Source organism: Zonotrichia albicollis, chromosome 10 (genome assembly GCF_047830755.1).
Source record: "Zonotrichia albicollis isolate bZonAlb1 chromosome 10, bZonAlb1.hap1, whole genome shotgun sequence".
Taxonomy (NCBI): domain Eukaryota; kingdom Metazoa; phylum Chordata; class Aves; order Passeriformes; family Passerellidae; genus Zonotrichia; species Zonotrichia albicollis.
In genome coordinates, this window is record NC_133828.1 from 21,106,050 (window position 1) to 21,133,696 (window position 27,647).

At 38.8% G+C, this 27,647-nt stretch overlaps 3 protein-coding genes across 14 annotated transcripts in view; 2 read left to right on the forward strand and 1 right to left on the reverse strand.

The window, feature by feature from the left end:
- Window positions 1-3,382: 3,382 nt before the first annotated feature.
- On the reverse strand, window positions 3,383-14,018 carry FASTKD2 (FAST kinase domains 2). 3 transcript variants are annotated; one of them, XM_074548298.1, is made up of 12 exons: window positions 13,916-14,018; window positions 12,556-13,323; window positions 12,046-12,149; window positions 10,519-10,627; window positions 9,039-9,162; window positions 7,771-7,910; window positions 7,314-7,486; window positions 6,764-6,927; window positions 6,051-6,269; window positions 5,119-5,203; window positions 3,976-4,090; window positions 3,383-3,530 (listed from the first exon to the last, which is right to left on the reverse strand). In XM_074548298.1, the coding sequence occupies exons 2-12, from the start codon at window positions 13,213-13,215 to the stop codon at window positions 3,411-3,413; spliced, it is 2,013 nt and encodes a 670-aa protein (XP_074404399.1). In that variant the 5' UTR covers window positions 13,216-13,323; window positions 13,916-14,018; the 3' UTR covers window positions 3,383-3,410. The 3 variants fall into 3 exon arrangements, with proteins under 3 accessions (XP_074404399.1, XP_074404400.1, XP_005484218.3); XM_074548299.1 differs by lacking the exon at window positions 13,916-14,018 and adding an exon at window positions 13,677-13,908; XM_005484161.4 differs by lacking the exon at window positions 13,916-14,018 and adding an exon at window positions 13,534-13,908.
- On the forward strand, window positions 13,931-22,415 carry MDH1B (malate dehydrogenase 1B). 7 transcript variants are annotated; one of them, XM_074548303.1, is made up of 9 exons: window positions 13,931-14,076; window positions 14,524-14,636; window positions 15,567-15,701; window positions 15,851-15,993; window positions 16,711-17,213; window positions 18,146-18,287; window positions 19,246-19,409; window positions 20,546-20,685; window positions 21,375-22,413. In XM_074548303.1, exons 4-9 carry the CDS (start codon window positions 15,872-15,874, stop codon window positions 21,429-21,431), a joined length of 1,128 nt encoding a protein of 375 aa, XP_074404404.1. In that variant the 5' UTR covers window positions 13,931-14,076; window positions 14,524-14,636; window positions 15,567-15,701; window positions 15,851-15,871; the 3' UTR covers window positions 21,432-22,413. The 7 variants fall into 7 exon arrangements, with proteins under 7 accessions (XP_074404404.1, XP_074404405.1, XP_074404403.1 ...); XM_074548304.1 differs by having other exon boundaries at window positions 15,570-15,701; XM_074548302.1 differs by having other exon boundaries at window positions 13,963-14,090; window positions 15,570-15,701; window positions 21,375-22,415.
- A 294-nt stretch (window positions 22,416-22,709) lies between these two features.
- DYTN (dystrotelin) overlaps window positions 22,710-27,647 on the forward strand; it is a 78,838-nt gene continuing 73,900 nt past the window's right edge. For 3 of the 4 annotated variants that reach the window (XM_026791685.2, XM_014265074.3, XM_026791686.2), the window contains exon 1: window positions 22,710-27,281. In XM_026791685.2, the coding sequence (XP_026647486.2) occupies window positions 27,263-27,281 (19 nt within the window). In that variant the 5' untranslated portion in view covers window positions 22,710-27,262. The remainder of the gene's footprint in view (window positions 27,282-27,647) is intronic. The other variant, XM_074548300.1, reaches the window with a different exon arrangement.

The following is a 27,647-nucleotide window of genomic DNA, read 5'->3' on the forward strand; positions in this document are numbered from 1 at the left end:
TCTGAAAATCCAGCTGTTTATGGAGGAAATTTGTTTTTCCAAACACTCACTGTTCTCATTTTGCATTATTTCATAAAATTTATTTCATTTTTGCTCAGATCAGAGTAGTTTATTTTTTGTTAATGCAAGAACCTTCCTGACCTTTTCAGCCCACATCTTCTGCCTGGTTCTTGCTTTCATTTTAGATCTGTTCACACATCCTGCAATGCTTAACATGGATCCTTGGGCCTGTGAAATTTGCTATAGAACTTCCATTTGTAAATCTTTCTCTCAATGTTTTCTTTTTGACTGTGTGATATATGACAATGATGTAACCTTGTCACCCTTTTACATGTATAGCCTTCTGATGACGTGGAGATTTCACAGGATGAAATTGCATTATTCTCCAGGAAAAAATTACCAGATAATCCAGCTTTATCATGGCATTTTACTGTTTTAAAATAAGATTTATGAATGAAATAATGTCTAACAACAAGCAGCATGTAAAAACCAGGAATCATAAAAGACACTATCTGTTTTTTTGAGATTGGCAGGCCAGTAATGAAGTCCAGTATTTCATAGCTCAGAATGAAGGAATGACATGCTTCTACTTTTCTGACTTCTTTGTGGCCCAGGAATAAAATATAGTGCCTTCCTATGAGAGTCTGGTTAATAGATGGTTGCTTAGTGCAGCTGAGTCCCCAGTCTTTAAGTCACAGATATATAATTACTCTAAGCCCTATACTTTCTTTAACAAGCCTTCAATTCATTGAAAATCTTCCCCTGCTTCAGCAATCTAGTTTACTTAATGAATTACTTATTTTCATTTCCCATGGATTTGAGAACCTTGACTTGCTACAGATGCAATACACCCTTGAAATACCTTTAGTCAGTCAAACATGAGAGCAAATGTCTGGGTTCCATCCATTCATAAGATACACACATGGGCTGTATGAAATAAATCCATATGCTGCTTCCTTGTTTCTCACTCCTCATTGAGAAACAATTTCCAGCCACTGCACTTACAAAGTGTTCCAAGCATGAATAAAGGTCAGAAACACATTCCTGAATCCGCAGGCATACTGTAAAAATGGTAGAAAAAGACGCAGCTTACATCTCCAGTTAGCCTCACTGGCAGGTCAGCTAAAATAATCCATTTTGTATCTGTTTGGCCTAAAAAGGGGATTTTGCACCTTTCACACCAAGCACTCCATGCAGTGACAAACCCCATAATTACAGATGCAAAATAATTATTGTTGATCTTCATTGTGAGTCTCCCACTAATTTTAATAATGATTCAGGAGAGGAGAATGGTATTCTAAATATAGATGGTAATGCACAAAACAGGGGATTAGATCTTCCTTACTACATGAATTGGACACCTGAAAAACCTGGATTTATTTTCAGGAAACTACCTTTTTAGCATATGTAAAGATCCAATATACCCACAGCTCTGAAGTGTCTGGCAGCAGCTTCATACAGCTTGGAACTGTGAATCAGTGTCGATGACATCAATTATTGAGAGAGCATAGAGCAAGAAACTTCAGTAAGCAAGGTGATCTGTATGGAAGACTACTACTCTTCCACCCTGCTTGTGTAATTTTCTACCTACTCACAGGGTGTTTAAGAAAGAATATATAATAATTAACTAATTTAATAACATGCTGTGCCATTTTGTGCCCACTGCTGGTTAGTTCTGTCCAGGCTGCTGGCACCCCTGCCTGTGCTCTGTCCCTGAATTTACACACCTGTGACTGAGGACCTGACTGAAACGCTCATAGCAGCTGGAGGAAGCAGCTCCCCAGCCCACCCAAGAGCCATGGCTGACACCACGGCATTGGTTTGCAGGTTTCCAGCTTGAACAGCACTGAGTACCATCTCAAACACAGCTCTGGGTGCTACCTGGCCCTCCAGCACTGAATATTTTAGAGACCCTTCAGTGCAGGCTGGGAGCATGAGTCCAGCTCAGAACAACAGAATAGCACTGACCAGCCTGCTTCACTGTCAGTGCTTCCTTAAAGCAGAAGGTCCAAAAAGGGAGCATAACAAACTCCTCATTGAGTCAAGCAAATGACCCCTGCTCTGGCTCTTAAGTTTTACAGTTGCCTCAAATCTGTTTTTCTGCTTGTGCTGCATTTCACAATGCTGAACAGCTCTCTGCTTTTTATGCTGGAGAGAGAGAGGGAACCATGCTGCTTTGGTTACACTGCTTCCTTCATAAATATGCACTATATTCTACGTACATGTTCCATAAAAAGTTGGGCAGTGAAGTTTTCTAAGCATATTGTTTCTTTCCACGTTATCTCATTACCGTAATGCCTTTTTAATATCATCATTGTAGTGCCTTAACCATGTGTCCATGCTACTTCAGAAAGACAAAGAGCACAGTGCTTGTAGCTTAGCAAGTGAAGCAAGGGCTCCACGGTTAGGTAGCACACAGGCACTGTAGCAAGTATGGCTGTTTCCCTGCTTCCCTTCATCCCATGGGCCTGGGACTGTGCTACAGCGAAGTAGTGAATGAAGATCTGATTACAGGGCAGAAACAAGCAAGCCCTTAGCAACCTGAACAGCTCCAGCAGAACAAAATGTGTTTTATCAGTTACATGTTATCAAGAACAGGAAAGATGTATCAGTTCTCTCTGCTCTTTCCTATCATCAATTGCACCAATACATAACAGGTCTGCGGAGATGCATGGCAGGGTGTAATGAACAAATCTGAGTATTGCAACACCTCTATGAATAGTGGTGGAGCTGCTTATATCAGAAACAGAGGAGTCAGCTTACAAAGACACAGCAGATCTATGTTCTTGCACTGAGAAGCATCAAAATCTATTACAGTAGCAGTGAAGCAAAGGGCTCAAAAGAAAAAGCATAAGGCAAACAGGACCATTACTGGTCTGAAGTTCTGAAAACTGAGCAAGATTGATTTTTTTCAGAAAGTTTCCACATGACTGGATCTTTTAATACACCACTTAGGCTTAGTTATTTACTGATTTACCATATATAGTTCTGCATAAAGAACTAAATAGTTGAGAGGAAATCCTCCTGGTGCCTAGCTGTGAGCTAGGTTGCAACAGCACTTCAAACAGTTAAACTTACATCTTTTCCCAGCTCTAGAGAAGAGAGAAATTTAACTAGGAGCACGCAGGAGGGGAAGCAAAGTACAGATTAATCTAAGACACTATAACAGCAATAGATGTCAGGATGCTTTCTGGATCAATTATTTCCTTCCATTAAATAAAATCAGCTCCCACCTCACAAAAGAGAGCCCCTACTATCAGCAGGCAGTGTTCATTTCACAACCATTTCTTACTCAGTAATATGGTGGAGCAGGTAGTTGTATATAAAACTATTTATCTTTTCTGTTAAAATCCTTACAGAAATTACACAAGAAAAAGAGAAATCAGGAGACACAAAACTCTTAGTTTATTTTAATTATTATTCTGCACAGTTGCTTCAGGAAAAGAGAAAGTATCTTCTGAATAAATTTTTCTTTTCAAAAACTCAACTGCATCTTCATTTTTCATTTCCTGAAACTTCTTGTTCTGGATCTGTAAGAAATTAAAAGGACAGGGTACATTATTTCTATTGTCCAAACAACCCTGCCCTACAAACCAAGTGCTCAGCAATGAGAAGGCCACAGGAAGTTGCAATCTGAAAACAAGTTCACTTGAATCATTGTGTCTATAAAAATCAGGGAAATAAGCCAAAGACACATAGGTTTCTCAGGTACAAAGCAATTCGTGGCTTGAATTTTTTTCCCCTTAACTAATAATTTACTGATAATGGTAAGTAGTAGCTTGTCTTTTAGAGTTCCTCTCTCTTTTCTCCCTAGTGACAGAACCACTACCCTCTAACTAGGAATTATACACAATTACCACTGTGGAGAAAGCCCACCATTCCTGGTGAACCTTCATGCTTTGTAGAACAAGGCCTGATCTACCAAACATCATCGTGCTGCTAACAGAAACAGGGCCAGGGCAGGGCTCTTCTCACCAGAATCACATGATAGCCCAGTTTATTTAGATGCCTCTTCTTCATTGCCAGCTTCCCCTGAGGGTGTGTTGTACCCAGACAGAAGGCAGACACAGGAGCAAACAGAAAAGCCAACCTGCAACCAAGGAAAGTAGGGAAGACTTCACTGTAAAAATGCAAAATAATAATTCATAAGACAATGATTCAATGATGTCCATTAGCACTGCAGAATATACATGTGTCCTGACAGGCAAAAGTATCAGGATTGCACAAATTTCATTATCTTCTTCTTTCTTCAGGTTTAAGTAATTTAGACTCTTTTCTTCCACGAGCTTCACACAAGCACCAGCATCTACCCAAATACCTACAGCAGAATTAGGTACTCAGATCTCCACTTCTCCCACAATGAGAAGGAAATAGACCATCCAACATTCTCCATTAATTTGACAGGTTCTGCATTTACTTTGATCCTTTGTTAATGACATTCATAATCACTCACTTCCTGCCATAATAACCTATTTGGATGGGTGAGGAAAGCTGAATGCCTTGGAACACTGAGTTTCTGTTACACAATTCACTAGCTCCCCTTTAATCAAAAAGCAAACAGTACAAAATACATTGCTGTGCAGTGATCCAGCACATAAATGTTAAGCATTATCCAATTCTGCTTAAGCATTACTTAAATGATGTATGTCCTGCTTCAGTTACTGAGAGGTCAGTCTTCTACACAAGATTAAATTAATCACCTAAAATGTGGACATCATGATTCTTTTTATACAAATTATATTTCAGTATCTGAATTAACTGACATAATATATCGAGATGCAAATTTTTGAGAATTGACAGAGTATCTGAATATTTAATTGGACAAACACTTTAAAAAAAAATTGCTACCTGCATTCATTACAAGAGTATCAGATCACTGTGATGTTTCCTGCCTCCTTCTCTGAAATGTTAAGTGTTAGCCTCTGTGAGAAGAAGGTATTGAGCTGGATGAATTGTTGCTCTGCACTAGCATGGCAACTTTTGGCTATTCTGGTGAGCACAAATAACAACTGAGCCACCTACTTTACTTCTGCAAATCAGTGAACCAAAGAAGTAACTGGACAGGATACATGCAAATAAAACTAGCAGGCTAGAAAAAATATGCAGTAAAAAAACCACCTCTGAACACATGGGTCAGGATGATCATCTGTTGCAGTTATGGGGAGCACCTTCTTTCTGTCTGAATCCATTCTGATTTCAAAATCTGAAAACAAAACAACAAAACATTTAACTCTGCAAGAGGTTAAAATTAATGTTGCCATTTGAACCGATTAATTGTTCAAATTGTTTTCAAATGAACAGCTCATTTGAAAAAGTTAATAGACACCATCACTGGTCTACTGGTCTGTTTCTAATTGCTGTTCTCTAATAATTGAATTATTACTGATAGCTTTCCCTCCCTGCAATGAATGTAAAGCTATAGCTTGCCCATATCAAGAAAAAAATATTTGTTTCTGGAAACTGCAGATTTAACCTTATAGAGTGAAATCATTATTTAAAGAAACTACTCTTGATCGCAGTCTGTCATGCCTACTCAGATTTTCCCGCAATCCAATTCCTCATTAGAAATATTTAGAAATACAAAACCAATAGAAGTCATATCCCATTTTAGAAATGAAAGTAGAGCCTACATCTTAGCCAGAACTCCAGAGAAGAAACAAGAGAATGAAAGAGAAGAAATAGAAAATAAGGCAGCTGCTGTTTGGCTTTCTTTCTAACATAATTTGGTAGTAACATGTCAACTCTGTCAAAGTTGGCCACATTGGATTTATGTACAATTAACATGTGCTTGCTGATGCCTGAAAAAAAATTCCAAAGCAGCTTTGTAAACAAGAGAAATCATAAAAGTTTTAATAAATTGACTTAAAAACTTTAATAGAAGCATCCTTAGAAGTAGATTCACCAATCAATGACATAATTTGTTAAATTACTGTATCTTCAAAGTGTTAAACTTTTAATCACTTGCACCCTATTCAAATTTATTTCCATCTCATCATTTTGAGGATTATTAATCTGTATTAAAATAATATGACATTAATATCACTTCATACCAATATGATATTTGTATGGCAGCTGAACATTTTGCAGAAACATGTTCTCATCTCCCAGAAGTTCTATCAGTGCCTCCTGAGCCTTTCTGAGATTCAGAGATACTAATGAGGACATATTCTCAGTCGGCACCAAGGCAGGCTTTGTGAAAGAAGGGCTGTCAAGTTCCATACACGTTTTCACACAGCGAAGCATCATTGTGTTTTGTTCCTTAGGATCATCTGAAAAAGGATACAATAATTATTACATGCAATATATTATCCCACAGAATTTTTCATTTAATTATCATTTATAGTCTGTTCTAGCATAGCAAAATCCACTTGACTACTCTAATAGCTATACAAAATTGTACTGTGGAAACTAAATTCTCCTACAAATCATTCCAAGGTCCTCACTGCAGCTCAGAGCAGTCCAAATCCCACTTTTACTCATGACTCCAGGTACTAAAATTAATTTGCAATGGTTAAGACTGCCTATGTTTAAATGCACACCTACTGTTAAACTGTTGCCACCATGGGGCCCAAGACAGTAAGCTTGATTCTTTAGAGCACACCCAGATCACCATCACTACATTAGCTTTGTCTTGAGGACTTCAAATTTAATATTAATCATGCTTGTGTTCTTTAATTTCTAATCTGCTAATACAATTACAACAAATTACATTCACAGGCAGACATCCTGTTTAAAAGAAGAACATGACAAAGTAAGGTCTGACCTGGCAGTACAAGTTCATCCTTGCTGTCCTTTTGCAGCAGCTCATCAAGGGCACGCTGGGGAAGATATCCTAAGATACCCAGTGAATACACTGCCTTCAGCAGCTCTATGTTGGAAATCTGAGGCAGACACTTGTTCAAGCAGCTATGAAGAATCTCAAAAAACCTTTTCCAAAAGGAGAAGAAAAGTATCTAAGTACACAAATAAGGCTACATGAAGTACATATTTCTAACAAAAATACAACTTAGAAATCTTTATTATCTTGTATCATTGTATTTTGTGTTAACTAACATTAGTGTTTGATTCTTACTTTGAGGATACAGCTACCTATCAACAGATTTAGTAACATGGTCAGTCTAGAACCTGTTTAGTCTTTCAGTTAGAGGAAAAAAAACATTTAGAAAAAATATTAAAAGACACAGCAATTAACCTTACAGATGAATGAAAGAGGATTATGAGCTCTTTCACAAATAAAATTAAATATTAGATGCCATGCATTACTCTGTAATGACTATGTAACATATTATCAGGCGCTCCAAAGGAAAACTTACAGATGCTTTTGGACTCTGGGAACATGGTTGAGTCGTGAATACACTCGAAGAACAGTCAAAAGGTTTTTCAAGTTAAGGAAATCAGGGTCTTCTGTCACCTTCTCAGCAAAAATATCCAGCAACTCAGTAGGCTGAAAGCCAAGTGTCTCACAGGCAGAGAGGAAAAGGATAATCTAAAAGAAAAGATAGTTTTATAAGTCAAAAAAAACCCAATGAAGTTGATCCTACCTGTTGATTTCATAGAAGACATTTCAAATGAAAGCAAATTTCTCAAAATTTTTGTTTCTTTACTTATCAATAAATAGAACAGCATTTAAAAAATGTAACAGCTTCATCAGATTGGTATTCATAAACATTTGTTCTCCAAAGATCAAGGACAAACATGAAGAAAGGTAAGATGGAAGCATCAAATACTCTGTTAGTATTGCTATAAATTATTTGGTCTCAAAAAATTTACCTGTCTTTTGTCCCAAAGATAGGCAGTAGAATGAATGTAGTCTGCTAATGCTGAAAACAGTTTCACATTACGGTACTGGACAGTGTGACAAGCCTCCAGAATGAGAATTAACTGCCGAAATGGAACATCATGGACATTTTCTGCAACAGAAGATCAAGGAAGGACAAATTATAAAAAGCAATGGGAGCTGTAGGTTGGAGACATTGAGACATTGCAGGAACAGTTTGGTTAAGGGGTGGAGGAAGGGAAAAATATGATAAGAAACTGTGGAAGATTCTGACTAGATAGGCAAAGCTCAAATGAGCTAAAACACATTAAAAAACTGAGAGACAGAAGAAAGCAAACTGAGCCAGAATCAAGCTACAATACATCAATCAGCAAAAGGGAACATATTAACAAAATAAGTAAGAAGACTGTGTTCCCAGGATGCCTTCTGTTCCGGGATTTTTGATTTTCAGCATGCACCAAAAAAATGCTGAAGAAAGTCACTGCTCCCTCTGTGTATGCCACCTGGCTTATGTGCTGAGTGTGGTAGAAGTCCTATGGGAGAAGGCAGGATGCGCAATTAAACATTGTGCCCTAACATATATGAATGACCAGGACAAATAAAAACTGTACAAGCAGCCTCAACACTTCTGGGTAATTTCTATTAAGAATGCTATTTTGCTACTTTCATGCTTTTTGATACACAAATTCTTATGTATTTAAAGCATGAATCAACACATACTGGCCACATATACTTAAGCAATGTATTGGAAAGGTACAGAGAGAGGTGAAAGCATTAGCTTTCATTTAATATTTTTGTGGGATACAGCATGAGGCTATTAAGCAGTACTCAATAATTAAATCCAGTAATCAAGGAAATGCTATTTTCCCTTTAGTTTACCAACTAATTACACTAAGTCACCAATACATCCTGTAAGTTGCCAATTTCGAATTCAGATTTGTTATAAAATTTTATTTGAAATCTCTTTTCCTTGCTAAATTGAATTCTTTTTCTTAAATCCTGTGTACAGAAAAAATTAAAGAAAAATATGTAAGTCAGACAAATGTTAAGAAGGGCAGAGATGACAAGAGCTATTTGCTTTTATTATTGATCAGTAATTTTCTGTCCTGCTGCTTGTCAAATGGCTCCACATAACTAAAATATCCTGTAAAACAAAGACGTTTCCTGAGTTTTAAAGGAAATCAGAAAAGGGAGATGAGACAATAATTAGGAAGAATTTGGTATAAGGAAGGGAAATTTAATTAACATATTTTTTTCTTACCCTGGATCTTTTTACTGCAGGGATTCAGGATTGGAAGGGAACAATAATTCATTGCAGCAAGAGCCAAAAACATACGCAGCGCATTCGGAAAAGTCAAACCATCTATTTCTCTCAGAACTGCCATCTAAAGTGAACCAGAGTTTATTAAATCCTTCATTCTTCAGGTATATTATCATTGCTTTCTGGTGAAGACATTATCACCAAAACTTTCCCAAAGTCCTTAGTTCAGATTTATAGGAAAGAAAAAGAAGCAAAAAACAGTAAAAGCATATAATAACTACTGTCAATTTCTTAATACACAATTATAGCAGGTCAAGTGCTCCAGAAATGTGTCACTACACAAGTTCCCAGCAATTTGCCTTTATAAGGTTATTTTAAAAGAAAAAAGCCTCATTAAAGGTCATTTCCAAATAAGGTGAATACACATCTTCTACCAACTTTTAAGAAAGAAGCAGAAATAAAATAGACACAGTTAACTTAAAAGTTCATAGCAGTCCAATTATGGGTTTGCATGTGCATGAAAACTGTAAGCCTCCAAAGTGATTTAACAGTATGTGAGTGGCCTGTATTTTACATAAACACCCAGCTACGAATGTGAACTGAGGCAAAGCGAGTCAGCTCTGATGCCAGAAAGGAGATTTCATTTATCAAATTGATAATGACATTGATATAAATGACAGTAAAAATGAAACTACAAATTATATTGACTGTTAAAATACAGTATTTTCACTCACTGTATACATATCAGAGGTTAAATACAAAATGCATCTATAAGAAATTGCCCTGTAAAAAAATAGCACCCCGTGGGCTCAGAATATTACGTGCTCCCTGTAGTTAACAAGTGCAAATGTTATTTTCCTCTCAGTTTTATGATGTTTCATGAATGCTATTAAAACCTCTGATGTCAGAACCCTACACTTACGTGATGAAAACACCAGTAGGCCCTGTTTGAAAGAAGGTTTCCAAAAGGGTTTTAAATCAGGGGACAAATCCCAGTAACCCTGCCATAATACCTACAGCCTGCTCCCAGCCATTGTATTTCCCAGGGGACCGACCACATACACAGGAAAGCAATGCCATGAGCTTGGGGAGCTCTGGCACCTCACTGCCTGCAGTCCTCCTGCCCTGTACAGTTACTGGACTCAGCCTCATCACAGACCCCTTTCCTGTCACCTTCTTCAGCCACAGGCTGGGCAAGGGAACCAGGAAACAGCCTGTGAGTGCTTCTATGAAACACCATGTGGCCAACCCAAAGAGGTGAGGGCACTGCTGTTTTACTGCCTCAATTTGTTTTATTACCAGCCTCCAAGTATAAGTTCCTCCTACAGATAGAGCTGGACTCTGATGCATATAGCAAATACAGTTACCTTTCTATTACATTTTCTCTTTCAGTGTCTGCAAAGAACTATACACAATTTATAAACTATGCAAGAGCAGAGAGGCTTTGTAGGAGTAAAAATGAGCCTCCAACTAACTTTACCTCTAATTTCTTTTTCAGAAAAACTGGAGCATCTTTTCCCAGGCATTTCATCAGGTTTTGCAGAATAAAGATGTCTCTGATGCTTGAAATGCGCTGCTCCACTAGTAATCTGATGGAGAAACACACACAAGAGCTCTCCTCATTTCAGCACAAACAGGTAAGTGCCCCCATTTTCTTCACTGATGTAGCCCCAAAATGAAACCTGTAATTCCTTGCTCTTCTCCCATCTTCCTTTTTTTGAAATGCTGACAAGTCTACATGACATAGCAGCGACACAGATATTTTACACATGGAAACAATTCTAAATGCTTTCTTAGTGTTAATCCTGATAGATGAATTGTTGTTGCTAATACACTTAATAGCAGGGACCCAAGCAGAGTGCACAAGCAACAGTGCAAATATGAGTGCTGTTAAGCCTCAAGGAATTAACAACCTTCTGCAGAAAAAGAAAACTGCACATTTTTATCTTTAAATCATCAATGCACAGGCAAGTTCTGAAACAGACAGGAAACTCAGGAATGGACACAGACAACAACTGGATGCAAGTGAGGAACAAAACCAAACAAACAGTGCTGTGGGCTGAACAGGAGATAACACAGAGATTGTCTGCACAAGATGAAGATGCACCCCTAGCACCTCCTCTTCTGACTCAGTGGGTGGCATTGTAATTGTTAGGTCTGAACCACCTTTAAATATACCTGTACAGGTAAACATACCTACAAAAATATTAAGTGTCACTTTCTAAGGCAGTGCACTGCCCTGAAACTCATCCCTGCAAATGGGGCAGAGCTCCAGACATCAGGACAGAAAAGTGTAGGTGGCACTCCTGCTTTCCACCAACTTTTAAGAACTGTGTACCTGTGCTTCCAGGAGAACTGGTTTTTGGGTATCACATCCACTTTCTCAAAGCAGAACATGATACAGGGTCAAAAGTACTAATCCATGGCAAGTTTTGTGATAGCCTCAGTAAAGTCAGTCTCATGGGAAAGAGCATTTCTGGTTGCACATATAAATCACACGGGCCCAGAAAAAAAGCCAAAGAAGTTATTCTGATAAATCACTACACAGAGAGCTTCCTGGACACAACTAGTCTTCATCAAAGTTTTCAATTACTAAACTGCCAGAAAATATTCCCAGGCTCCTAAACAATGCTTTTCATCATGAAAAATCAGACAGCTCCCTATGTAAGATGGTCTCATTATCTCCCAGCTGCATACAGATGAAAAAGGGATAGATATGTGAAGGGACTTGATCAACATCACAAAAAACCTGCACTGGTGGAGCTGCAGTCAGAACACAATCCCCTGCAAGCAGTCTAGCACCCTTTACCACTGGAAGCCCTCCTCCTTGAAACTGCAAAGACAGTGCCAAAATTCACTGTCTAACACAGCTCTAATGTCATGGGATCATTTAAATCCTAAAACCACAGAACATATTTTGTGTGCAGACATACCCTGGATGATTTCTAACAGACAAGCATTTCAACATTTAAATATGAAGGACACGTGAAAGATATATTTTTCTCACTGTAATCCAGCTTGAAGAGCGCTCACATTCTTGTCTTTATCCATCCCTGCTAAAGTAGTTGCCAAAACTGAGATACATCGGTTATCAAGTTGATTGAGCTTCTCCTGTTAAAAGTTTTGACAATGTCGGATTACTTCAAACCAGTAAAAGTTTCAGAAAAGAAAAACTGACTACTTTTAATCTGTAACTGCCATTTTCTTTCCCCCCCGAAAAGTCAATTTACAAGGTTTAGTTCTACAGAACCCACAAGGTCTCACATCAGTCAAACTTAGTTGATTTGGAAGAGGTAATGATTTTTGAGATTTCTGCTCTCTTTTAAATCCAAAATCAGGCAGTGGTTTCAAAAGTTAAGGAAATTAGAAGCACACACAAATGAATTACGGGAACTGTTTCCATGGACCATCAGACTAAACCAGGGATGTAACCCAACTCTCTCTGATGCTGCACAGCTTCCCAGAATTACCCGCTGGTCCTTCATGCCAAACGGAGGAGCAGGGTTTTCCCACGTACCTGGCACACCCTCACCAGGGTCTGCAGCAGGAGCGTGTTCTGCGGCACGCCGAGGTTCACCAGGGCGTGCAGGCTGAACACCAGGTCCCCGCGCGTCATCCTGCGCGCGTCGCGCAGCAGCTGCTGGCACAGCTTCACGAAAGCCGGGTGCTCGAAGATCAGCTGCCTCTCGTAGCGCTGCTGCTCCTCCGACAGGTTCTTGTAGAGCCTCCAGGCCATGGTCAGAGCGTTTGTGTAGTGCTTGATGGAAACAGCTGCCTCTGCAGCCAGGTCCAGCGCATCGCAAGGACAGGAGCACTTCTGGAGGCTGGTAAAGAACGGGTCACTGTGATCCACTGCACGCTTCGCTTTGAAGCTCCCAGCATCATCCAACTTTTCAACTTCCAATGAGCTCTGGGAAGCCTTCTCGCTCACCAAAGCCTCTGCACCTGTGCTACAAACATCTGTCTTTTGAGATACAAATCGAAGAGATGATCCATGCAGAGAAGGCAAAATATTTAAAAGTAATTTCCTGAAGTTCACATTTCCTAAGGGATCCCTGTATCTGCCAATCCACAAAATGTGTTTTCTTGTTGTGGCTGAAGATTTGGGAGTGAGCACGGAACTGTACCTATGCACACATCTGACAGTATTTAACAAATAACTTATTTTATTATTCATTTCTGCTAATGTCTCATGAACAGATTTGAAACGGCAACTCAAAGTAAGGGATCCGATGACATTCTACCAGTGGAAACAGTCCTGGAGAAACTGCACAAGATCACACATCTGTAGAAACAATTAAAAATTAAGGATTAGTTACCAGACTTTCAACTCCCCCGGTTTCAATTGCCAAATCTGCACAGTTTTACAGGAAGGGAGAAGATTTGGTAAAAGACCCCCGGAAAATGATTTGCAGAGAGGCTTTTATTTGGTCTCTACATTTCAGTCAAATATCCCAGCACAAGGGCAGCTCTTGCTTCCTCCTTGCTGCTCTACCTGCCAGCTCTGCCGGGAAGCAGAGTCTTTTCCTTAAGGACCTTTCCCCAAGCACACGCGTCTCCCGCCAGGGCTCTGGAGGGTCCCTGCAGACTTTCAGCAGCGGGTAACGGGATCCCACCCGCCAGCCTGCCCCAGCCTGCCTGCTATCCCACGGGACAGCCGCCCTCCCGCCACACCCGCGGGCGCTCGCTCTCCCGGTGCCGGGGACAAGCCGCTGGCTTTCGGAATCACTTCCCGCTGGCCCTGGGGGCGCTGCCCAGCAGGGCGGGACAGTACACGAGGACAGAGCTCTTTCGGCGGCTCCGCAGCGGCTCGGAGCACGCCGCAGGAACGGCGGCGCTGGCGCCGGGCAGGGCCGGGGCTCCCGCGGCCGCGTTACCTCGCACGCGCACCGCCGTGACACCGGGCCCGGCGCGCCGCCAGCTCCCGGCGGGCCGCGCGGGACGGACGGCGCGGGCCGAGGGACAAACTGCCGCGGCTCGCGGCGCGTTGCTGAGCAACGCCAAAGCGACCGTTGGAGGGCGGCGCGCGCATGGCCAAGTTCGTGGTGGCGGGTGAGGGGAGAGCCGAGAGCCGGTCGGGGCAGCACCGGCGGCGGTGGAACCTTGGACCGGGCAGGGCAGCTCCGGCATGTGCCGGGAGCCGGGAGCTGGGCAGGGCAGCTCTCCGTGCTGCAGCAGTGGCCCTGTCTGCAGGCTTACCCCCGTGCCCCTTTGCGGCTCTCCGGGAGCCGTGTCCGCACGGAGCGCAGCCTCAGGCTGTCCCGGGTCAGCGCTCCCCCTCATCCCGCCGGTGAGGCGTCAGCATCTCTGCTGCTGTGCCCCCAGGAGTGGCCTCCTTGGCCCCTTGGACGCTGGCTCGGGAATGTTTTTCACCTGCAGAATTACTCTTCCTTAGCTAGCTCACAATAAACAATGTTTGGTCTTTTAAGCCCGTATCAGTGAATGACAAAACCATCCAATTGTGCTGCTGTTGCTATGTTTACAGGTAAGGCAAACTGCCCTTACTATGCCAAAGCTGAACTCCTGGCTGATTATCTCCAGACTAACTTGCCCAGCTTCAGGGTTCACAAGATTACTCAGCACCCTGACAAGTGGGAGGTAAGAGATTGTAAATCAAGTAGCTGGTAGGTGCTCCAGTGCTCTACAAACCAAGAAATGTGCTTATCTGCAGTATGTTTCTTCTTCTCCTGTATAAGTGGTTTGCTCTGTAGATAGAGGTGCTGCAGAAGCATCTCTGGCTGTGAGAGCCAGGTAGAGGAAAGGTTACAATGTTTTGAGCAACTGACATCTCTGAGTTTTACTACAGAAAATGGGCACAAAGTGTGGACCAGCCTCAACTCTATTATGTCAATAAAAGTTCAAGGTGGTTTTGCTTGCTTGGTTTTCTGAGGTATTTTTTAAAGTATAAATGGCCGTTCAGCCTGTAAATCTTTTGCTCGCTGTGATTACATATACCTTCAGAGTTCTTTCTTGTCAAGAGCCTTTGTGGCATTCAAGGGCTTTGAATTACAGTGGAAGTATGAAGTTAAATATCACATATTAGTTTACAGTGTGGATGGGCCTGTCTGAGTATACTTATGTCATAGATATGCTGCCTATAAGGCTCTGAAAAAAACCTGCAGTCTTACTCCATGAAATAGACAGTACTGTGGTATTTATTACCTTGTGTATTTTGCTTTACACCTCCACCAAGTAACTCAAACAGTTAAGTGAGAAGCAATTAACCTCTTCACCTTACTTACCTTCTGTGGCTCAGTAAGAATCCTCAGATTACTCTCTGCTTCACAACATTGCTGTCTTCTCTACCACTAAGACAACTAAGTGAAATCCAGACCTGGAGGTGAGCTATCCCACTGTATCACCGTACCTTGCTTTGTGTTATTCCTGCATTTTGTACCCACTGGGAATTAAATTCTGAAGCACCTTGTAATTATATATTGAGAGGAAATAGTAAGAAATGCTTGTAGTTGTAATGTTTAAATGTTATCAAATACGATGTATTAAAACATCTGGTGGGGATGTCATCAGCAGTGGCTTCATGACATTTGTGAAACAAATGGATGGAAACACAGTCAGTCTCCTATCATTTGGAGAGAACTGTTGGACCGTGGAGGGAAGGGTCAGCTTCTGGGAGGACTGAATGATTTTCTGGAATATTCTCAGGTAATAAGCTGCCTTTAATACTGTAAGCCCATGTTGTACAACATTGTTGTTCCTTTTTCCTCCTTCAAACATAAAATAAAGCAATTGTTAATGTTACCTTGATGGGTTTGGACTGCCGTTTGCTTAGGGATCATCCTTTTTGTTCTTAGAAGTTTTATGGCATCACTTCAATGATGCTGAGTGATGAGATGTTAGCCATTGCTGAGGAGAACCTGCAGGCACATCTTGAAATTGTAAAAGAGGATGAAGAGATTAAAAGTCTTATCAATCCTATGCAGATCTGGATTACCAGGTGAGAGTAAAGAGAGTATCTGTGAACTTTTACTCTGTTCAGAAGAATGCACTTTTTCCTATCATATATAACATGTGTAACCATCTGAAGTTAATCACAAATCCCTGTAATTTCATGAATTGACTTGATTCTGCACCCTCACTATTAGTATTTAACTTAGCAATTAGTATATGACTTAGAAATAATTTATGGTTTTGTTATGTTCTACTCCAGTTCAAAATGAGGGGTATGAACAGGCATCTTTGGACCTCAGATCAGTTTAGGGAAAAACAAGTATAAGCTAGAAATAAGCAAGAAATTTTCTAGCAAAATAAGCTAGAAATTTTATGGTGCAGCTATCTTGCATTAAATGTTGTTGGAAATACTAGAGTAGGCAAAGAGTAGGTCTTTACTTATAGAAATTCCTGTATTTCTAGTGGTCCTAATAGAGCACCTTAAAAAATTGTGGTTCTTTAAAGACATAAATTTTAAGAGGTGGCATTGACTGAAATGCACAGGATGGAGAAGACTTCAAATGAAAGGCTTCAGGAATGAAAGGAGGACCCAACTCTTAATTCTTAACCTGTTAAAATGACAAAAGGAGCAGTAAAGGGTACAAGCTAATGGTATCTTTTAAGTGTAATCTAGTACAAAATAAACACCTTTGTGTTTATGTAAACTTCCAAAAAAGCAGTGGTTCATTGTTAACTGTAACTTTTCTACATGCTCGCTTACCAGTGCATCAGCTCCAATCTGTTATCATCTGATCCCGCTGTTGGCAAATGGAGAAGTGTTTGGGATGACCACAGAAATCAGTATCCATCTGCTTGACACTGAGCAGTTTAAGGAAATGCTTCGCGGTATTGTAATGGAAGCTGAAGACATGGCATTCCCACTTCTCCGCAGTATTTCAGAGCACACAAAAACAGATCAGGCTTTTATTGATGCTGATGTTATCATTGTTCTTGATGATGTCCTCTTAAACCTTGAAGTCCAATCCCTTGAGAACTACATCAGAGAAGTGAGTGAGATCTGCCAAGTGTATGCCCCCTTGATTGAGAAGAATGCCAAGAGTGAGGTCAAAGTCATTTCATCAGGAAAAACCTTTGCAAACCTTAAGGCAACAATGTTAAGGATGTATGGCCCATCCATTAAGCCTGAAAATATAATTGCCATTTCAACATCTTGGGAAAGTGCAGCTAAAGCCATGCTGGCCAGGAAGCTGAATATGAACACCGCAGGTGAATGTTTATTTAGCATTTGGGGAGTTCAGTGCACCTTCAAGAGTATATATTTAATTCCAGAGCGCAGTTGATGTGCATGCGGAAATGCACAGTGGTGCACCCACTGAATTTCTTGGCTGTACAGAATGCCAGAGCCTTTGCTTGCTCTGAGATGCAGCCCTGCCACTCTGGTGTGTATTTCATGCTGGAAATATGCTAAGGAAGACAATTGTTTTGCAGATTGGGAACTAGGACTTCAAGATTGCATTTGCACTCTGTAGTGCATTGTTGTTTGGGAGCTGTGAATAAACATGACAACATACTGCTGTGCAGATAATGAGAGTAAAGTAGAACTGTGTGGTAGTATTATTTTGAGGTTAATTAACTTCCATTTTCAGGTCAATTGTTATAGCTTTATTTTATTTGCACAGTTCTGCACTGCGTAGCAAAGGGGTGCTCTGACAATCTGCTCAGCATCAGGATTCTGTGAGTGTTGCATGGCTAGAACTGGTCATTGATGAGAAGTCTAGATATTTTGGAGCCTAATAAAATAGTTAAGAGACTGAATAATCTATCAACAGGTTATTTGAGAAAATCCTTTTGCACCAAAGCAGGTAGTTTTTTTAATGATAGTTTTTTACTGTTTTTATATTTGTTTTTAGAGGATTTTAAAAGAAATGTAGCTGTATGTTTGCAATATGATTTGACTGTTTTAAGAGTTAAAGATTTACTAGATTTTGTCTATTATTTACAGTAACATAATATAAATTAAAGCTTCTTTTTCAGCTTGTGATGAGGTTTCATATGTTAGGGAGAACTTGGTTGCATTTTTCAGGTCAAATAATTTCTGCTACCAAGGTGGGGCACAGATTTGAATAATTCATTTTGAAAAGGATTTATGAAGCCCATTTTTCTGAAAGTATTTGTCTTTTCACTTTCCTTTGTTGCAGGAGTTAAAGATATGATTGTTTGGGGCAATATTACTGGGTCTAACTACATTGATTTGTCACATGCAAAACTTTATGGATATGAATGTGCTATTCGGGGCCCTCCTAATTTTCAACGTCCTTTGTTGAATATGATTTATGATAGGTACAGTACAGATTTATTTCTTTCAAGTAAGATTAAATAATTGCTTTTAATCCATGCTTATCTGGGTTGTCTAATAAAACATCAAGAAATATTTTTGTTTTCAAGATTTGTCCTTACTGATTGGCACTGTACATAAAGGAAAACACAAGTTGAGGTACTCCATCTGCAAAAGAAGTTGGGTAGATCCTAGTGCTGTGCTACTGCACTCTCCTGCCAACTCTGTTTATAACTATATTTTTCCTACATTTTAAATAGATTTCTCTTATATCATGAGCAGTTTAGAAGAAGTGATAGAAGTCCAGGTAGTGATTTTAGATGTCTAGTTTGCATGAAGGAACTTTGAAATAGTATTAAACAGATTTCTGAACCTGAATTACATGGAATAGGTCTGAGCATACTAATGTTGTCAGTTTCCCAAGACAGATGATTTGGTAATATATGTGAAAAGGATACCTAGCAAGTAGATAGCTTCTTGTGGAAGGAGCAGTAGCAGAGAAAGGGTGGGTGCAGTGAGAGGGCAGCAGATGTTACATACACCCAGGCCTGGCTATCTGGAGCTCCCACTCTGGTCTAGGCTTAGCATTTACTGGAGAGCAGACATTTCTATGTTCTAGGCCTGTACTGAACCTCTCACAGGCAGACTGGTTCGTGGGTGGGTTCTTACAGAAGACAGTAATATATAAATTACATATAAAATATTAAATTACATATAAAATATAAATTACAATAATAATAGAGGTTAAGACTTGAGTAAATGGCCTAACTTTCACAGCACTTGTAACTTTTTAAGCTACTTTTTGTTAGACTTTTTTCTCTGTCTGTAAAAATGCCTTGCTTTCAGCAGTGATGTTTGAGTAATGTTTCTTTCCTCAGGTTTAGTTCTTTTTTCTTTAGAAAACTACTCTTCCTGCAGTCATCTTAGTTTGTCATGCTTTTTCTCTCCATGTTTTGGTGGCAGTGAATGGATCCACTCAGAGCTGGTGTCGGCACAGAGCACGCTGAGTTCCCGGGTGTCCCGTTGCAAGGGAATGTTACCTGCTCATGCCGTAGCCACGGTGCTGCGGTACTGGTACCATGGCTCTCCTTCTGAGGAGATCATTTCTGTGGGAATACTTAGTGAAGGTAAAGCTGGTTTTGCCTCACATGTTCTCTTGTAGCTTTGCCCTGCATATAATAGCTTTTCCCCATCTATAATGTTATTTTTAATCAATATTTTTAATTTAATAAAATCTTGTAAAACAAATCGTGTGAGGCGAAGAGTTTGTTTCATCATAGAACTTCCAAATCTAACAGAGCTTGTGATAATGCTCACTTTTCAGAGGCATCTCTTAGGTTAATGTTGTCTTTTTGCAAATGATCTCTTAGTCTTTTCGTTTAAATGCTTTTCTGATATATGTGTTTTGTGCAAGAACTCTTTATAATTATTAGAGCCTAGGCTATGTAAGTGTGTTCTTCTTATGTCGTTATGCAAACCAATTAATGGAATATTTCACAGCAGCCATTTAACCCTTATGAAATCAATAATTTTTCCCCTTTTTTAAGATGCACAACTGATACACAATTGTGTTATTACAACACAGGAAAGACACCTGTTGGAGATGGTCCAAAGGAGGGCCTCATAAAATGACCACAGGGATGAATGCCTTTCTTATGAAAACAGGCTGAGAGAGCTGAGGTTGTTCAGCCTGGAAAAGAAAAGGCTCTGGAGAAGAAAAGGTTCTGGAGAGACCTTATAGCACCTTCCAGTGCTTAAAAGTTCTTCTAAGGAAGATGGGCGCAAATGTTTTAGCAGGACCTGTTGCAATAGGAGAAGGGGCAATGGATTTAAAGTGAAGGAGGGTCAATTTAGATTAGATATAAAGTTTTTTTTACAATGAATGTGATAAGACAGTGGAACAAGCTGCCCAGAGAGGTGGGGAGATGCCTCAACCCTGGAAACATTCAAGGTCAACTTGGATGGGGCTCAGATACATTTGAAGATGTCCCTGCCCATGGCAGGAGGGTTGAACTAGAGACCTTTAAACGTCTCTTGCAGCCCAAACCCATCTGATGCTATAATTCATGCACATCTAACTGAAGTACAAAGTTACAGTAAAAGGAACATTCTTTTTTGAACTGTGGATTGAAAAAGGCAGTCTCCATTTATAATGAGATCTTACCGTTGTAGACTTTTGCAAGTCTCTAGGACTTAGTGTTGACACTGGTGAGGATGTAATCAGAAATAACATGTTTTGTCCTTTTCCTCCTCTCTTCTTCAGGTCAGTTTTGCATTCCTGAAGAAATAATCTTCTCTATGCCAGTGAGGCTCCAGAATGGTAACTGGGAAGCCATGACAGAACTAGAAATTAATGAAACCACCCAAAAAGTTCTGTGGCGCTTAGCCCACGAGCTGGTTCAGGTGAGGGTTACTTGAGTCTCGTGTATGCCTATTCTGCCACCTATGGGCACGTTGTGATACAACTTTGAGCACAGACCTTTAAGTGTTAGATGTACAAACTGCACACATGCACCTAGGCATGGTAAAGACTGGGTATTTATAAGTGTAAGGTAAGGTTTGTGTATTGAAATTAACAGACAACTGTTCTGCCCAAAAGGAGATGATAATATAAGTTTACCTATGTACATGTTGAATTTGCACCCCAAAGTTCTGCAGACTTTGTGCAAAACAGAAATATTTCATTTAATGTTTCTACATTCTATGTTGATTTTGCTTATATTGTATTCAGAGTATTTCTATGCTAGTATACATATCTTTTGGCATATTTATGGCTGTGATTTTGCATGAATGAAGGCCAGACCTTAGTAGAATTAGAGATTTTTCAGAAAATACAAAATCATTGAATACTATTTTCATAATGAACTTCTTGTCACTTAGCGAGACAAAAAGAATTTATTTGTACTATTGAAATTTTAAAAAAGACTGGTCCCAAACTCTACATTCCAGCTTTAATCAGGTTCTGTAATCTTCAGTCATACTAGTAATTTGTAAGGATTACTTTGTTTTAACATATTTTAAGTTTGTGCTAGAAATTAGTGTGCAGATTAAAAGAACGGGTGGTATTAAAATATGCTTTTTCTTCCATTTAGGAAAAGCTCGTTGCACTGAAGGAGATAAATGAAATGCATCCATATGAAGCAGAATAAAAACTCCACATCTTCTCCCACGTGTTTCTCTACTGCTATTCCTATCATTTTGCTTTTCAAATTTTGTCCTCATTCATCAAAAGAAGAACAGATAAACACTAAATCATGTTTTAGTTTTGTTTTTTCACTTTCCCCTCTATTTTCAGGTTGTGAAATTCCTGCTCTTTTCCAATGTTCTCACAATTTCTTTCTAATTTTCATTTCTACAGACCTTTTCCCTACTTTGTTTTCTTTCTCCCTTTCTTCTGATTTTTTCCAGTGCTTTTATATCAGCCTATTCTTTATTATGTTCTTCGCCATTAAGGATGAGCTGAAGAATGGGGAAACTATTCTGAGTTAGATACCCAGAGCCTCTACTGGCACAAAACCTTTTGGTTTTCCATGGTTGGTTTTTAGGAAAGGACTAAAAACACAGTATGACATTCTTGATGAATGCAGGATTTAATTATTTGGCTAACCATGACCTTGTTTAACCCAGACAGGGAATTCCCAATGACATAAGTGTCCTTCCTTGTCTGCTCTCTACCTGTGTGGCACTGCTGTTCTGTAGAGCTGTCCTGTTCCTCTTGTGTCAGCGTTCAGTGCTAAGCAGTGGCCTTCCCACTGACAGCAGTGATGTGCTTAGTTGTGGCCTTCTCCTGTGACATCAGTATCAGGTGTTCAAGTATTCCCAAAGTGCCCTGCTTTATCTCCTTGCATGTGGAAGTATTATAGGAGGCTAGCAAAAATAGCTCATGTTTTGCCTTTTTTTTTAAACAGAAATTGACACCTTACATACTGGGTCACTTTAGCTAGAGTTTTCTGGAGAAAAAAATGCTGGAAATTCTCATAATAAATAAGGTTTCCATTGCCCAAAAGAGCAAACTAGAAAGAAGGTCTAAGCATTGCTGTAGCTTTTGCAGTATTTTCCTCATTTAAAAAATCTGGGAAATCTCTAGGTGGAAAAAAATTTCAAAACCAGCTCGAATGTAACATTTTTAACCTGTAGACCAAATAAAATTTCTACTGCTTTTAATGAGTCTAATATTTCATTTGCGTCTAACCATGCGGTTTTTTTCAGACCAATAAACTGTTGCAAAAACATAGTTTAATGCCTAAAATGTTCATATGAAAATTTTGAGGACTGTCACATACAGTGAGTAGAAGTTTTGTAATTCCAAATATTTTTTTCAGAGGTACTGAAACACAGTGTTTTTGTAATAAAATATCTTCTTAGGAAAAATTGATTTTTAAACAAAAATTATATTTATACATCTCCTTAGTGACAAGTTCATCTTTGATTCCATGTTTTTCATATTTATTTAATGAGTTTCAAGAGAATACTCATGTGTTTTAAGTCAAACATAATTAAATTCTTGTTTAAATGGAATTGTTGAGGAACCACTTTTACTTGCATCTTTGGTGTCTTAAATGATGAAGATTGTGTTAATGATGTTCCTGTACTTGCAAATTTTTTATCAGATATGTTTAAAACAAAATAGAAAGCTTCCTGTTCTTTGAATCAGTTACATATAGTTGCAATAAATTCATTATTTCTGTTCAAATGGAGGTTCAAGCTCTGAATAGGGGCAGACTTCTTATATGAGGAAACTAAGAAATTTACTGTCTGATTAGGACAGGACTGGGAAGGGTGTCTTGCTGGTCTTAGAAAGAGGAGCTCAGAGAGCTGGAGTATCACAAGTGGTCTGGAAGAATCTGGGATTCTATGCAAAGTGTATATGGGAGAAGCAACATTTAGAGGAATTGAGATATTATTGTAAGTATCTTCATGGAATAGTTCACATGGAAGTTGTAGAGGTAGGTGTTGTAAAAAGACTTGAAGAGAAGTGTTAGGAACCATTCATTTCATGGGAAGTAGTCCCCAGGGAATTAATTTCCAGTAGTGTATGCACAGAAGATTGGCTGAGTTTCTGAGGAGAAACTCAGAAACTCATCTGGAGGCAGATGTCTCAGGAGAAAATAGCAGGGAGGGATGCTACCAGTCCAGTAGTCTCTACAAACTACCTGTTTTTTCTATAATTCATTTTCCAAGATAGAAAAGTTAGCTTCTCTAATATGTATTTACATTTGGGCTTTTTCTATATGAATAGGCTTTAGCAATCTTACTCTTTGAATTCCTTAATTCTGCCAGTGGAGATAGTTCAAACAACCTGCAGGTCAAGCACCAGCAGTGCACAGCTGTTAATGAGAGGGAAAATACCTTTTCCTGCTATATATAAGTAGACCTATCTGCCTTCTGAGTCACCAGCTGAAAACCTCTCTTCTCAGAGAGTGGGAGCAGAAAGAAAAAGCTGCTTGGGATGTCTTGTGTATCCTAAATTACTCTAACTGGATTTGTCTAGTGGTGTGCAGGGGAATTCAGGTCTTTTCTCATGAAGCATAAGTGAAGTGAAGCATAAGTTTTTTTCCTAGCTTTTTTTTAGGAGAAAAAGAAAGAAAAAATAATAGGAAACCTAAATTATGGTAACATATTCAATGTTGGTTACAGCTATAAATCAGCAATTGACTTAGTCATCAGTAAGTTTGGGTTTTCTATAAGTAATAAGCAATTTCTGGGCACATTTTTTCCCGAGTCCCTAAGTCATGTTATGTGTACAGGATATTCATGGTATCGATGACTCTTTCTACCTGGCTGTGATGGTAACCGTTGAAAAATTTATGAGAAGGGCTTTAAGTTGTGTCTTACAAATGTTATATATAGATTCCTCTTAAACCCTAGCATTTGGGTATGCTGAAGAGCTTTGTGGTTGCTCTGAACAATTCTAGTTCAGAATTACCACTAGGGCTTACTATTTTTCTTCTTTGTGTAGCTGCCCCAACTCTTTGTTACAGCACACTGTGCTTTCTGCATTACTCTGTCAGCTTCTACCTCATTTTCAGTCTCTATAGCAACAGTTTCTCAGCAACTGGGAGATGCTTAGCAAAGGCCTCTCAATTTAGAAATATTGCACTCCAACCATTAAAAAAAAAAAGCTTTGAAACAAAGATCAAAGAAGTTTTATCTTTAATAATTCAGGATATTTATTACTAATTAATTAGTGTTCTCTGTTTTGACTGCTTAGACAATTACCTGATACTTTGATCTGGGCCTTTGCTAGGCATTTGTTGTGAGCAGCTTTAATTTAAAAGCAAAACCTTTAGAACTGTGTCTTGAAGTCAACTTTTAAGTGCTGTAAAACTACTGGACTTCTCTGGCAGTGTCATCTGACTTCTGGACCTTCAGTAAGTAATGAGAGGAAGGTAAGCGCAGCTACTGTATTTAAGAGGAGACAGTAATTTTGGCCTTTGAATAAAACATAGAATATCTTCACCCTTCACAGGAAACATAAGTAACTGTAGGTTCTTTTATGCATATTTAAGATGTTCATCATATGTTGTCTGATTTCAAAAGAAAAGTCTCTGTGATCAAGTTGATTGATCTGCTGGGAGGTTTCTGCCTTACTTCATGTGGCTCGTCTTTCTCTCTACTTTAATTTAATTATGTAACATGCTTCAAAACACATTTTATTTGCTAAAGTACATATTCTGAGAACCTGTATGTCAAACAAAGTACATGTAAGTAATCAAGTGTTACTTTTCTTTCACATTCCACTAAGAGTCAAGAAAAAGGCTATCCTTGTTTTGCACATAAGAGTATTCATGTTAATGGGACCAGGACTGTTAACTGTAACAATTTACTTCCTGAGTATTTGTACATAATTTTAATTTTTTGTTTGTTTTCTTAAGTGTTTTTCACTATTAAAGCACACAAGTAACTGATATATAACACAGGCTGAAAGAGTGTATCAATGGGCAAAGTTACTTCAGATTTCATGGGCAGCAGATGCTGCTTCTGCTTTCACATTGTGTTCATGTGCTAACACTGAAGTAGATTCTCTTTGTTTCACCCAGGCACTCCCACTGCAGTCAAGATCTGGACTGTCCACAGAGTTTTGTATATGAAAGTGTAGACTGTGCATACATTAATAATGTCTTCTGTAACTTCTTGGAAGGAGGGTTCATAGATATGATGTAATTTGGTAAAACACAGAAATACATGGTTGACTTTGAGACTATGAATACCCTAGTACAAGACTATAGTGTGTTTTTCCATATGGGTGATTTAAATATTAGACATTGTGTTGTACTGGACAGAGATCTGGTCATATTACAGTAAGTATCAAGCGCTCATATATTATGCATGCTGTATAACTCAGTAAGTCAGTGGATCTGTTCTTATTTGAGTGAGCAAATTCTAATGAGTTCTAATTTAAGTGAGTTTAACCTGAATATTTTTACATTCATCCTGTCCACTTTCTTTATTTTATGTACCTCTGGTACAGAGAAAATAAAGGAGGTAAGCTGTGCATTTGTAAGTCTACCTTCTAGATTGCTACATGTAGCTTTCACCAAACACTTATGTTTAATTCATTGCTCTGTGTCTTCTGATTTCACTGATTTCTGTACATGAACTTTTCTGTCAAGTTATGCAGAGACTCCTACTACTGCAGCTATTTTAGGAACAGTTGTATCATATTTTCATATATATTGCATATGAATATCTATCTATAGGCAAACTTATGTGCCTGTGTAAATGCTGGGCAGAGCTGTTGTTTTGTAGAACCCTTAGTAAGAAAGAAAATAGAATAGTGTAAAAGAAACATAGTGGTATTTTTTTCAAAGAAGGACTACAGTAAAAACTGTGTCATTGTAGTCTTGAATGAAAAAGACTATTAAAACAAATCTGTATCTCAATATTTTAAGCATCTAAATTTAGGTTATGGCTGAAATTTAGAGACTGAAACACAAATTGCAGCTTTCACCAATTAAAATGGTAAGGAGCATATTTATGGTAGACTCAATAATTTTAGATAATTGAATATTTATGCTTCATAAATGGCCAGTATTCTGTTGTGTTTATGACAAATGATCAATTATTCTAACTGAAAAAATGTAAGAAGTGAACATTTGTTTAAGTTCAGATTTAACATCAAATTTATTATTTAAGTTTTAGATAATTTCCAACTCTTTAATTTTTATTTATTTTAGCAAACTTTCCCTTTGTTCTGCACAATAAACGATATAGATTGCCTTTGGAATCTTGTGTGACTTAGATCCATTATTCCTAGTGTTTTGCAATTGCAGTGTTAGCTGAAAGATAGTTACTACTAGTTAATTCATACTTACATTTCTGTGATTGGAAATATAATGTAGTTTAGAGCATTAGTGAAATAAATCCTGAGGGGAGACATTCAGTTTCCACTACTGCAGGGCCATAACTACTTTTGCTTTCACAGTTGTTAATGTAAGTAGGTACATGGTTAAGCTTTGTTTTCCCCTTCCATAACAGCTCAATATGAAATAATGCTAGCTCAGCCTAAAACTTTAGTTTTGCTTGAAAATTTTAGAAAATACTTTTGAATAATTGCAATCAGTGAATCTGAGGAAGAGTCTGGTGTGGATATGCCCTCTATGACCTGAAATTGTACATTGGACCATGTAGTAATCCTGCGTGTAAACACTGAGCTCTTAATAGTGAAAGATCTCATTTCCTGTACTTAAAACTGTTTTGAGGATTGGTTTTGCTGTACTACAGTTTTGCAGTTACTTGAATTACTCCTATTTTATGCTGAGCAGAGAGCTTGCCATTTGCTGGCATTTCTCTGCACGTGGCACCAAAACTATTTTGTTTAATGTAATTCTGTTTAATTTAATTTCTGAAATGCATCCAGTGAATTGTTCAGATTAAAAGGTTTAATTTGAATGGTTCAATATGTCTCTGTGTAGAATATGTGGTTTTACACTTTGGTTTGTTTTGTTATAGAATGCCTAATGCCATCTGTTAATTTCAAATGGATCCAGACTTGCAGGGTAAGGATTTTTCTTATTTTCCCCCAACTTTTCTCAAAACGCATTTCTGTGTCTTTTTGAGCAGAAACTACTGAATTTTAATGAAATCATGCCACCTTGAGAATCTCTGTGCTGTAGCATGTAAATGACAAATTACAGAGCTGTGATGTCTTACCTTTATTGTTGGATGTGTCCAGGCACCTTCCTTGCCACTATCACATTGGCTTATGGAATAGTCAGGCACACAGGGCCATGATCTCTAATTTATAATAAATGCTAAGGTGCTTTTCATACTTTGGAACAGGCATGAAGATGTCTGTTCCCTTTCTGAGTGCAAAATCTCAGCGGACACCTCATCTGCCACAGAGCACCTCAAAATGCAGAATA